Here is a 12,794-nt window from a genome sequence, read left to right as displayed (position 1 = left end):
AATTATATCATTGCTTTCATTACATATTATTAAAAGCTTAGAAACTGGTCACCAAATTTTAACTGCTGATTATTGGCTGCTATTAACATTTTATTAAATTCACAGTTCCATTTTCATAATTACCATTTTACTTTGTAGCGTGCTTATTTAAAATGTAATCATGTAATAAAATAGCGTTCCCCCATCACAGCGTGAAATTTCACAGTAAGTGGCTATTCTGTTGATCTTTCGATCAAATAAAAGTCTTCGTATTTAATTATGAGGATTTTGTCTCCTTTCATAAAATAGAAACATCATGAGCACAAAATCAAGCCTTGATGCTCCTGAAATTGTGACAAACTACGTTTTTCTCCTTAGTTATTGTCCAGTGTCTGCCCTTCCCACGCACAGCCGTCCCCACCACCGAGCGCGGGGACTCGCCAGTATTCTGTGCCAGCGTGCCAGGACGCGCCACGAATACTAAACGGGGAGGGTGTGCAGACCCGTAACCAAGGAGCTCAGAGAGGCCACAAGGAGGCTAAAGCCCAATGACAGCTTCCTCAGTCTCCTGCCATCGCATTGCTACCAAAGACGTCCAGTGCTGTGGGGGTTAACTGCTCCCGTGACATTCGCCTCCCAGATCTCACAAACACCCCAAAACTTGCAGCCGCCTCATTGCACAACTCAAGGGGGCACTGTTCACACAGTTATGCTGCCCAGCAGCTCTGTGAACTTGCTCTCATTTGTCCATCATTTATCTCTCGCGCTAGCCCTTCCTCTTCTACATCCTCCCGGTTAACTTTCGGAGAGACTGAAAGAAGGAATGTAATCAGCCAGGACCCTCCGGTGACCGGCACTTCTTCAGGATTAAGCTGACGATGAAAGCTCAAGCAAACCTCAGAGACATGGTCTCTGCTTTCAACAGCTGTCCGAGGCTTCCAGATCTGTAAAGAAGCTTGGCTTTTTGTAAAAGACCTTTGCATATGTTCATCATGGCCATTAAGGGTCATAAGGTCTAGAACCGGGATGGGGAACCTTTTCGTCGAAAGGGCGCATTAATTTAGCTGTAATCAAATAAGGCCTCACTCAAGAAACTTCAATTAGATATACTTAGAAATGTATATTATTTAAAAAAATCTAACTACCATGTATTTAATAATTTCAAAAATGAAAACTATTTGTTAATTTTAAAGTTAACTAACCTTTTTAATGACTTTGTTGTGTCTGCTTTTTGTTGGAAAGCTTTTGAATACATGGTTGCAGCAGGGAGGGCTGCAGTTTCAGTTGACCCTCTAGATGGGCGTCAGTCATTTGTGACCTTCAGGGCGTTTTGATTTGGGTCAGGCAGGAGAGTGTAGATTCACAGCAAGACATGGTTGAAAAGCAAGAAAGCGTTTTTTGGGCACGTTGCTGAAAGCACAGGCATTCTGCATTTTTCCATATTTCAATTGGATCTTTCTTAGCAACAAACAATGACTTTAAAATGTCATCTACTGGGAGCCCAATCAATTTCACCTGTAGTTCTTTAGGTGCCTTGGTGATAACTAGGTGAAGCTGAAATGCTAATTTGAGTGTGATGTCATGATTCTCAAGGGCAGTGAACCTTTCACTGTATTCTCCAGTAGGTCTATAACAGCTGACTGTTCTTCAAATGATTCCCATTTATCATCCTGCTCATCAATGACCTTTGCTAACTGGAGAAAATGTTCATCCGAAATTTCCTTTTGAAGAAATGTTTTGAAAAAAGATAGCTTTTTTCAAAATGCTTGGATTTTTGCCACACATCGTATATAGACTTAGTGTTACCTTGCAAAAAAATATTCAAGTCATTTTGATTTGACATGATGTCACACAGAAATGCTGCATTCCTATAGAAATCTTCTTTCAATCATTCATGTTGCTGATTCTGTTCTTCATAAAATTTAACTATGTGTTCTCACAGGGATAAAATTTTGGCCAACACCTGTCCCTGCGATAGCCAGCACACTTTAGAAGGAAATAGCAAATCGACACTGAATACCTCATCATTCAACTTTAGCATGTCATGAAACTGACCATGCTGTGTTGCATTTGCACAAATATAGTTAACAATGCTTATAACTTGCTGCAAAGTGTCACTTAAAACAATAGCTTTAGCTATTGCTTATCAGAGATTTTGCTGATGCAAGATACAATGAAAAGAAATGAGAGCATTTGGATCTGTTAATATTCTTTTTATCTGTGCAATAAACCCTTCATGTTTTCCTGTCATGGAAGGTGCACCGTATCTACATACACTCACCAAATTTACCAAATTCAGTCCAACTTCACAACACTTATCTTGAAAATCCCCGAGTCAGTAGTATCAGTTGATTCATCCAAAGTGATTGAATAACATATATTTTCCTTTTGAAGTATTCCATGAAGTTGTTCCATTTAGTTGAAGGCTAATTCATGCTGCCGATCAATTATGGTTCTCCTTGAAAGAGGCAGTTGTTTGTACTTTGAAATGTTATTGGGGTCTAAGCATCCTACTACTTTAATGATGCATCCCTTCACAATTTCTACATCACTGAATGGTTTCCCTTTTTTCCCCCAGAGCGTATAAGCTACTATGTAAGTTGATTCAGTGGCATTATTTCCAGGTTTTTTTGCTGCTTGAAAGAATTGTCTTTGCTTTTGCTTTTCATCTTTTCATGTCTGCAATACAACCTCTTGTGATTCTCCCTCTGATTTAAAATATTTATGGACCTTATGAGTATTATAATGCTGGTGAGCATTTAATTTTTTTAATGTTGATATTGCAGTATCACAAAGCAAGCAAATCATCTTATCTTTAGCATAAACTAGATAATATTGCACTTCCCGGTCCTCATTAAAAAATCTGTTTTCTTCCTTCAGCATTCTCATGCCCTTCACCTTCTCTTCACCTCAGAGCCACTCCTGATTCCTCAGTTCCTGGGCCGATGTGCCCAGGACACCTTGATCCGAGTATTTCTTTAAAACTCACATGAATTTTCCTTGAATTGTTTACAATTATCTATTTAAAAAAAAAAAAAAGTCCAAAATGCTTTTCCACCCAATACCTCTTCAATAGCATTAAGCTAAATTATTTTAATTTGCTAGAGGTTGGAAGGAATTATAATTTTATATGTACTATTTAGTACCTATTCATGAGAGTTCAAGCATACAACCTAATTTCTTGACACAATGCTCTTTCCCCATAAAATAAAACTAAAATGTATTACTTACAAAACAGATACACAAAATTCCACATTTTCCCTCCACTCCCAAATCCAAAAGAATTTAAAGGAAATTGAGTAACCATTTGTCAATAAATAAATGACATCTGCCCATTATTTTAAAAGGACATATAGTGAAAGTCTCCCAGCTCTCTCCTCCCCCCATGGGCTACCCCATTTGGCTTTTCCTATCCTTCCAAAGACAATTTCTGTGTGTGTGTGTATCTATATACATATAGATACACACACACACATATATATATATACATATACACACACATATTTATGTAAATTATTTTCAACAAGGAATTTTCTGCATTTTTATACTTTTGCATTCATAAACGTCATAAACTGTTCTAATTAAGTAAAATGTCTCAAAAAATCACAATTGTTTATAAATGCCCTAATTTCCTTTCCCTAAAGCACCACATTTAATTGAATGCACTCAGTTGCTAACTCATGATTACAGCAGCTTTGTCAGCTCTCAAATGCTGCCCTACTTTCAGAATTCACGTTACTATTATTTCCCAATTCCCAGCACTTAAGATCCTCTGTAATTCCAATGCAAATGTCACCAGGATTCTAAATAGAAAAAAAAATGTTAAAAACAATCCCTCCCTAATTAAAATTGTCCTTCCATTAGCAGATTCTTTGTTTTCTTTTAGCTGTGTTGGACGTCTGAGAGCTCACCAGTGACACATCAGTTCCTGAGTGCCAGCAGTTAATTATTTGTGCTGCGAATGTGTTCGTGGAAGTTCTGATGAGCTGCCCGGCTCATCAGCGGTGATGTTCTGCAAGGCTCTGACAGGCAGGGAGGGCCACGGCAGATGGTTCCAGCTGGAGGGCAGTGGGGAGAAAGCTGGCAAGGGGACTCAGAGGAAGGAGGGATTCAGACACCAGCCAGGACTCAGTTTTGATGACGATGCTGTCAACAGGACGTTGCTGGAGGTTTCTGAGTAAGGAGACATCAAAGTACAGCAGATCCTTGAATAACGTTGTTTTGTTATAATGTTGATGAGAAAAAAAACATCGATATCCAGCCTGGGGCCACTGACTGCGTGGAGTTTGCATGTTCTCCCCATGTCTGCACGGGTGTTCTCAGGGTACTCTGGTTTCCTCTGACATCCCAACGATGCGCTGGTCAGGTTCATGGGCGTGTCCAAGTGGTCCTAGTCTGAGTGAATGACGGTGTGTGAGTGTGTGTGTGTGTGTGTGTGTGTGTGTGCTCCCTGCGACGGGATAGCATCCTGTCCGGGGTGGGTTCCCGCCTTTTCCCTTCAGCTGCTGGGATGGGCTAACAGCCACCTGCCACCCTGAACTGGAATGACTGGGTAAGTAATTATCTTACTTGTTTTTATTAATCTTTCTTACATGTATGTGCAGCTCAGATTTATTTTAATGTTTAATATCAGAAGTGTTTTGGTTTTTATTTAGAAGTTTGGTAATGTTTTCAGGACCAGAATTATACCGTAGTAACTGAACCCTTGTTTATATCCATTAGCCCGTGGTAAAACTGGTTTTGTTATACATCATTTTCCTTAAACTCGCGGTTTCCAAGAACCTATCGAGGACATTAAGTGAGGAATTACTGTAGTGAAATTATACTCTAAAAATATTCCCCTGCTTTGGATCGGAGGGAGACTCAGTGGCAGGGGGACCTCAAATTAGAACGGCCAACTCAGAGGCTGCTAATGTAATTTAGGTTTGTGATGACAGAGTCCTGAACTTCAGTGCCAGCACGAAAATGTGGACATTTTGAAGGAAAACAGATAGGACTTGGAGTCTAAGCAAATATGGAGATCAGGGAGAGAAATGAGTCAACAATGAGAGCAGGACTTTGAGCAGGATCCGGAGCTGGCAGCACCGTAGGCCATAGAGAAGTTAGAAGGGAGGACTCGGGCTTTCTGTAAGGAAAATGATAAATATGGCTTCAGAGCTGAACTCAAGCCAAAAAGTTCAGTGGAAAGTTGAAGATACATAGCTAGGGCACAAGCGAAAGGATGGGATTGGAGCTTATACATATAAAAGTTTTCATAATGGAATATTTCAAATACGTTAAATGTAAATCAAACAGTAATGAACTTCCATGTGCCCATCACCTGAATTCAACAATTTTCCAACTCTTGGCCAATCTTGTTTCACTCATACTCCCCATCCCGTATCCTTGTGAAGCAAACTCCAGACATGGAGATAGGGATTGCAAAGTATGAAGCGCAGAAAATGTAGACTTGGGAAGACCTCAGAGAACCTTGGACCATTTTACGGATGAGCAAAGCTACAGAGTAGTAATTAATTTGCCCTAATTAAAAACTGATAGAGCTGTAACTGGAACCCAGTTATTTGCAAACAGCTTTGCCAAGTCTTCATCTTTCTGAGATGAAATGAGAAAAACAAAGGTGACATGCAATTTTTTCAAAGCTAAAATTCATTTTGTAAATTATTTATACTTACAAATTATTTATAAACACTTTGCAAAAGTAAACACTTGTCTGCTTTACTTGTAATTTTGTCCAATAACATCACACATTATAAAACGTAACTATAAAATAGGTTCTCACACTAACAGCAGAACAAGAGAACTGTTTACTTAATTATCATTGGTTGGTTTTCACACTCTGGCCCTAGAGCCTCTGAGGTCGTTGGAAGTAAGCCTTGGAGGAAACAAGAGTCCTATCTGTCTGGAGTCAGTTTACTTGCAGCTGCCAGAAAAGTCACCTTTGATGACACATTACCTCTCGTACCATACCTGCGTTTATGGAGCCAATTTTATATTGACTGTGATGAGTAGACTATGTAACAAGGCAGCGAGAGGTGATTGATACAAATTCCACAGAAGGGCACAACCTAAATACTCAGTTGCCAGAAGAAAATAGTGTAGTTTTATCATAAAGTATGACAGTTTGTAGATCCAGCTTAGATTTATTAAATTCATCTGTGAGTCATAGTTTAAATATGTGGCAATGTTCTTTGTAAAGATGTTACACAAACACACACACAAGAAAACACTTTGAATAGTTCAAAAAAAATTTGATTTTAAAACTGTGATTGGTATTGGGAATACTAATAGACTAGCATTAAAAGTATTTTACAAAGTGGCAATGATTATTCCAGAATAAAAAGACACTTATAATTAAGGTGTTTGATACATAAAAGATGTTTGTTTATTGCCAGAGTGAAGCAATCAAAAAGCTACTTCAGGACTTTTGTCTTATAATACAATTACTGGTAGACTAAAATGTCTGAGAATGTGTATGATTAGTTATTTGAGCTAATTAAAACTCCAAACAATATAATAATTTTTCAGAAAAATCTACATTTGAAGTTTTATAATACAGTCCATTGGTGTCCTTTCTTGAAAAGAACTGTCCGTTATTCAGCAATTATGTCCTGTCTTATTCCGTACATGTTCTTTCTTTAACTAATGATATTAGATAGCTTTTTAAAATTAACATCTTTAATTGGGGAGAAAATACTAGCAACACTGGCATCAATTTTTTAAAAGTTTAATGTTCTGGACTGTGAAATATGGAATTAAGGAAACCACTGCATTGCAGTCCCCCAGATAACGGAGGAAAGGAAATGTGAGACAAGGAAGAGGTCACCAAGGGAAAGATTAAGGAATGAGAAGCAAAAGGCCCAGAGTCAAGAGTTAGAGAGGCAGGAAGAAGCAGTAAGAGGAGCTGGGAGACTGTGGAGCGGGAAGGAAATGAGAAGGGAGCTAGTACTTGGCTTCTACCCCACTGGGTACTGTACATACGCAACTGCACTTAATTCCCATAACGAGCCTGGGAGTTCGGGGCCCTTTTCCCACCACTCTCTCATTCACTGCTGCCTTAAGGAAGTCAGAGTTTCCAATAGGATGGTCACCAATGCCCAGAGCAATAAAGAAATTCAAAGTGAGGGCTGGCAGGACATGTGGCTCTAAGGAGGCCAAGAGACCACTGCCAGATCAGCATGGGTACGGTGGAGGGAACAGAAGCCAGACTGCAGCAAATTAATCTAACCAGTGAGGTTACGTTATTATTTATTTATAACCTAATATTATTTACTTTTGCTTAAATATAGTCTCCTATAAATTCAGATTCTCAAAGCTATCTTATTTTTCTGGCTAGACCACTTTTTTTTAACTGGACTCAAACTAAACTTAAATTTTTTTTAATGAAATTCTAGTAAAAAAAAAAACAAACCTGTGTTTTTCTATAGTAGTTATCAGTAACACTTCTCAGGCACATAGCATACAGTAAGCATCGTGCCAGTGCTTTTGAGTTCAGCCTCCCAACACACCTTTGCCACAGCACACCGGGACCTTAACTGTTGCCGCATCCTAGCTCCCCTGAAACCAAACATACTCACCACTCATCGGCTGAGCACACTTACAGAGAGAGAGAGAGAGCGAGCCAGAGTCCTGAGGGGTCACACGCTCTTTGTGGCATTTCTGACCCCTTCCTTCCTCTGGGTGGAGAGCGCACTAAGAAACTCCTACGCAGGAACTCTTGCTCGTTAGCTAAATCTCTCCCACACCCTGGGTGGAGGATGCTGAGGCAATAAAGCTTATGTAAGTATCAACATTTGTGTAACATACTATCTAAATTCCCCAACTAATGTGATGCTAACAGTTTTCAAAGAAATGAAAATATAGATGTATCAAAGCCAAACACTTATCCTTCCTTCCAGTATTTAAAACGACTAATTAAATTAGCAAAGCAACATTAGCATAACTTGACATTATTTTGGTAAGCAGCCCGTATTAAATATAAAAAATAATTTGTTAACCAAGCTGAAGGGAAAACAACTGAGAATAAAAATAGACATTTCACATTTATCTTTCAAAAGGAGTTCTGCAAATTTCTTCCAGTTTTTATCATTGACTATTTTCCTAACATTCATACATTCAGCAATAATTCAAGTGCCAGGGTGCCATGGCACTACAGGGCCAGCAAGCAAAGAACCCCCATTCTGAGTCAGGCTCTGCCGGGCAGGTTTCTGGTTCTAACAGTAGCTCTAAGAACTATTTATTTAAAAAAAAAAAAGCTTTGTCGAGAGGAGAAAGAATTTTATTTTATTTAACAATTTATTTTCTGATGTTGTAATTTATGAAAATTAAGAAGGGAAATAAATACATTATTGCTGTATAAATGTTAATAAATTTTTAAAAATCATACCTTAAGGATTTTTTCATGTACATTTCTATTTACTCAAACTATACAGAAATAATTTACAGAAATGTTGCCAACTATACACAATAAAAATATTGTTCATAGTATAACCAATCATTTTTGAGAATTACTTTTATCATGTTTTCTAATAATGTCCATAAGATTAGCTCCTGTAACCAGATCTTTCTGTGTCTGTTTATCTTTCTGTTGTTCTTTTCTCTTCTGGTCATGAAGATAAGGGGAATTTAGTAACTGTGGGGGAAGAATGGATCCTGTGGGTTTTACCCTTTTTGCAATATCCCAGAAGAGCCTTTTTGAATTATTATTGATGAAAGTAATCGCTGTTCCATTTTGACCTAATCTCCCCACTCTTCCAACCTGAAATGAGATGCAAAGGACATGTGTAAAATGTTCATATAAAATCTTAATGTCTCTTGAAAGAAAATGAAGACTATTATTTAAAGCTTTACTAAAATTAACCTTCATTCAAATATCATTTTTTAAACTGTGCATCTCAACATATTTGTGAAATCAATTTAGTGGGTTGCCACCAGCATATTGTTAATAAATTGACCCAAAGAGAACATAAGAAAGTGATCACATATAACAAAAGTAAGTACTGCTGTGAAACTTGTGTTCTGGTTACACCCGTATGTGGGCAGGGGGGTGGAGAGTGCAATGACAAAACTGTTTCTTATTGTGGGTGCGTTAAGGTCAAAAACTTTTGAAAGCCCCTGCGTTAAGAGCAAGAGGACTATCTATAATACTTTAGAATACTTAGGAAGCCTTTTTCTTTTCTTTGAAACGGGGTCTCAATCTGTCACCTGGGCTAGAGTGCAGTGGCATCATCATAGCTCACAGCAACCTCAAACTCCTGGGCTCAAGTGATCCTCCTGCCTCAGCCTCCCGAGTAGCTGGGATTATAGGCATGCCAACACACCCAGCTAATTTTTCTATTTTTTGCAGAGACGGGGTCTTGCTATGTTGCCATGTTGCCCAGGCTGGTCTCCAACTCTTGGCCTCAAGTGATTCTCCCGCCTTGGCCTCCCAAAGCCAAGGATTACAGGTGTGAGCCACCACACCCTATTTCCCATTTTGACAGAATTAAATGGATACAAATTTGTGATGGAGAACCCATAGTAAGGTGTAAAATCTACTTGTTTTTAAATATATAATGAAAATATACTGAGACACTCTTCAGAAGATGGGAAAAATACATAATCAATTACTGCTCCTTAACTGAAATGTAAAACTTAAAGTCTACATACAGAAATATTTAAATGAACAGATAGTTCTTGCTAATATACAGGGCATTTATTACACTGTAGCAAAAGAAGTCTCGAAAAAAGCTGAAAGAGGTGGCCTCCAGGGAATGAGCATGGGGGAAGTGAGGCAAGTGAATACTGTGTTCCAGTGTCAGCTTTTATTTCTACCTGATTTATTTAATTATATTCCTGGATTGTTACAATAAAAATAAAAATGAATATAAAAAGTAGCTTCAACCCACAGAATGAGAGAAAATAGTTGCAAATCATGTATCTAATAAGAGTCTTCTAGAGTATACAAAGAATTTTTACAACTCAATAATAAAGATAACTCACTTAAAAACTGGGCAAAGAATTTGAAGTCATTTCTTCAAAGAAGATATAAAAATGACCACTAAGTACATGAAATGATATTCAACATCATTAATCACTAGAGAAATGCAAATCAAAATACAAGGAGGTATAATTTCACATCCTCTAGCGTAGCTATAATCAAAAAGACAGATAAATGTCAATGAGTAGAGAAACTGGAACCCTCATAAAACAGTGAAGCTATTTTGGAAAACAGTCTGGCAGTTCCTCAAAATGTCCCACATGGAGTTACCATATGAACCAGCAATTCCATTCTTAGGTACATGCCCAACGGAAATGAAAACATCCACACAGAAACTTATACATGAATGTTCATGGCATCATTATTCACAGAAGCCAAAAAGCAGAAACAACTATGTCTAACAATTAATGAATGGATAAACAAAGGTGGTATATCCATACAATGAAACATTATTTGGCCATTTAAGAAAACGACACACTGATGATACATACAATGTGGATGAACCTCAAAAACATCACGGTGAGTGAAACAACCAACTCCTGTGGAATATTCAATTCCCTAACGTGCAGGTAAATGAGATAGTACCAAAAAAAAAAAAAAAATAGAAGTACTGCCATTAATATATTCTTAAGTCTAAGTAAAAAATAAAAGCAACAATGCACTAAAAGCACTAAAAGCTTTCCAGTGGGTGATTCAAGTAAATGTGGCATTCAGAGATGATTCTAAGAACATCGGAGAAAGGCTTTACTTGAAGAGTTTGTAAGTGACGCCCGAGGAGGAGGACAGGCAGCAGTCAGTGAGATAACACGGTGCTAAGAGAAGGCTCTATTTCTGCTAGAAAGAGAAGCTATTGTTACCTCTGGCAGCAAAGGAAAGAAACAAAACTTTAAAAAGTGAAAGACGAGAACAAATAAGGATATCAAGAAGAGATGAAGATTCCTAAAAAAAAACCAAATACTTTAAAGGATCAGTTTAATTTTGGCCATATATATTAACTTGAAACAATCTTTTTAAACAAAGATTTTTCTGATTATAAAAACTCACTGATTATATGCTCACTGAGTAAGAAAAATAAAGAAAACAGAAATAAACCAAAAAGTTTACTACCTCATATTTTTAAACTAACATTATTTACTTCCAGTTTTTTATTTAATGCACTTTAGGCATACATATAGCTTTTAAAAGCACAATTTAGTTTACATACATATACATTTTAAAAGCAAAAATAAACAGTTTTCTGTCCTGCTTTTCTTAAACATCACACTTATGACGCCTCACCCAGTGAAACTCATGAACACAATGGCGGTAACCACTAAACCTCTTTACCTGATGGACATACTCATCCATACTTGACGGCATGTCGAAATTGACGACCAGCTTGACACTGATCAAGTCCAGGCCTCGTCCCAGGACTCCCGTGCTCACTACAACTTCATAGTCTCCATCAAGTAACCCCTTTCCAAAAAAAACCAAAATTTATTATTCAGAATTTATTTTATGTGATTCTCATAACTTTTCTTTTTTCAATGCCTACTTCAATATGTTTGTTGCAACATCTTTTTTTTTCCTGAGACAGAGAGTCTTGCTCTGTCACCCTGGGTAGAGTGCCATCATGTCAGCCTAGCTCACAGCAACCTCAAACTCCTGGGCTCAAGCGATCCTCCTGCCTCAGCCTCCTGAGTAGCTGGGACTACAGATCTGGGCCACCATGCCCGCCTGATTTTTTCTATTTTTTAGTAGACACGGGTCTCACTCTTGCTCAGGCTGGTCTCGAACTCCTGACCTCAAGTGATCCTCCTGCCTCGGCCTCCCAGAGTGCCAGGATTACAGGTGTGAGCCACTACATCCAGCAATATCTTTTAAATAAGTAAACAAGGCCGGGCGTGGTGGCTCACGCCTGTAATCCTAGCACTCTGGGAGGCCGAGGCGGGTGGATCGCTCAAGGTCAGGAGTTCGAGACCAGCCTGAGCAAGAGCGAGACCCCGTCTCTACTAAAAATAGAAAGAAATTATATGGACAACTAAAATATATACAGAAAAAATTAGCCGGGCATGGTGGCGCATGCCTGTAGTCCCAGCTACTCGGGAGGCTGAGACAGTAGGATCGCTTGAGCCCAGGAGTCTGAGGTTGCTGTGAGCTAGGCTGACGCCACGGCACTCACTCTAGCCTGGGCAACAGAGTGAGACTCTGTCTCAAAAAAAAAAATAAATAAATAAATAAGTAAACACTTTAGGATACCTGAAAAAGGTATGCAGCTTAAATTATCCCCAACCACCATGGAATTTATTCTATTCACTTACTCAGGTACACCTTTTCCAAAGGTGAACTACTGCTCTGCCCCAGTCCAAACTGACCTGATTTAAGAAATTGTGAATTCTGATTAGTAATCTATTAATATTTGGTATACAATCCCTAGAGAACAGGCTACTGCTCCCCTAACACAAAATGCTGAGCAAGAGGAACAATCAACCTCATGGTCACTGCTTACTAGAAGTTCCCACGTCATTATGAAAGGGTGTGCTGTAAAAACCAGCTGTGATATGGTGTCCCTTGAGAAGGAGGCAAAACAGATGGATAGGAAAGAGGAGAAGACAGAATGTGGAGGGTCAAACCTTCAGTATGTCTTTCCTTTCCACTTGTGACTTCTCCGAGTGTATCGAGATGCTTTTCAGACCTGTGATTTTCTGCACAGCATCACTCAGCAGATCCGCCCCCAGTCTGCAGTCCACAAACACTAGCACTGGAGGCTTGAAGAGTTTCTTATCCTGAAAAATCAAAAACATATATTTAAAAATAGTCATATAAAATAATTAACAATGGAAAGCTTTCTGAAAACATT

General features: G+C 38.5%; 1 protein-coding gene across 8 annotated transcripts in view; it reads right to left on the bottom strand.

Annotated features, from left to right (window-relative positions):
* Positions 1 to 5,602: 5,602 nt before the first annotated feature.
* DDX59 (DEAD-box helicase 59) overlaps positions 5,603 to 12,794 on the bottom strand; it is a 48,362-nt gene continuing 41,170 nt past the window's right edge. For 5 of the 8 annotated variants that reach the window (XM_069459300.1, XM_069459298.1, XM_069459304.1 and 2 more), the window contains 3 exons: positions 12,568 to 12,720; positions 11,282 to 11,410; positions 8,240 to 8,734 (listed from right to left, as the gene is read on the bottom strand). In XM_069459300.1, coding sequence (XP_069315401.1) covers positions 8,471 to 8,734; positions 11,282 to 11,410; positions 12,568 to 12,720 — 546 coding nt within the window. In that variant the 3' untranslated portion in view covers positions 8,240 to 8,470. Of the gene's footprint in view, positions 5,990 to 8,239; positions 8,735 to 11,281; positions 11,411 to 12,567; positions 12,721 to 12,794 lie in introns of those variants that run through there. The other 3 variants (XM_069459303.1, XM_069459302.1, XM_069459305.1) reach the window with 3 other exon arrangements.

Source organism: Eulemur rufifrons, chromosome 27 (assembly GCF_041146395.1).
Source record: "Eulemur rufifrons isolate Redbay chromosome 27, OSU_ERuf_1, whole genome shotgun sequence".
Classification (NCBI taxonomy): domain Eukaryota; kingdom Metazoa; phylum Chordata; class Mammalia; order Primates; family Lemuridae; genus Eulemur; species Eulemur rufifrons.
Note: the sequence above shows the minus strand (reverse complement) of the source record. Positions and strands in the feature narration are given on the sequence as shown.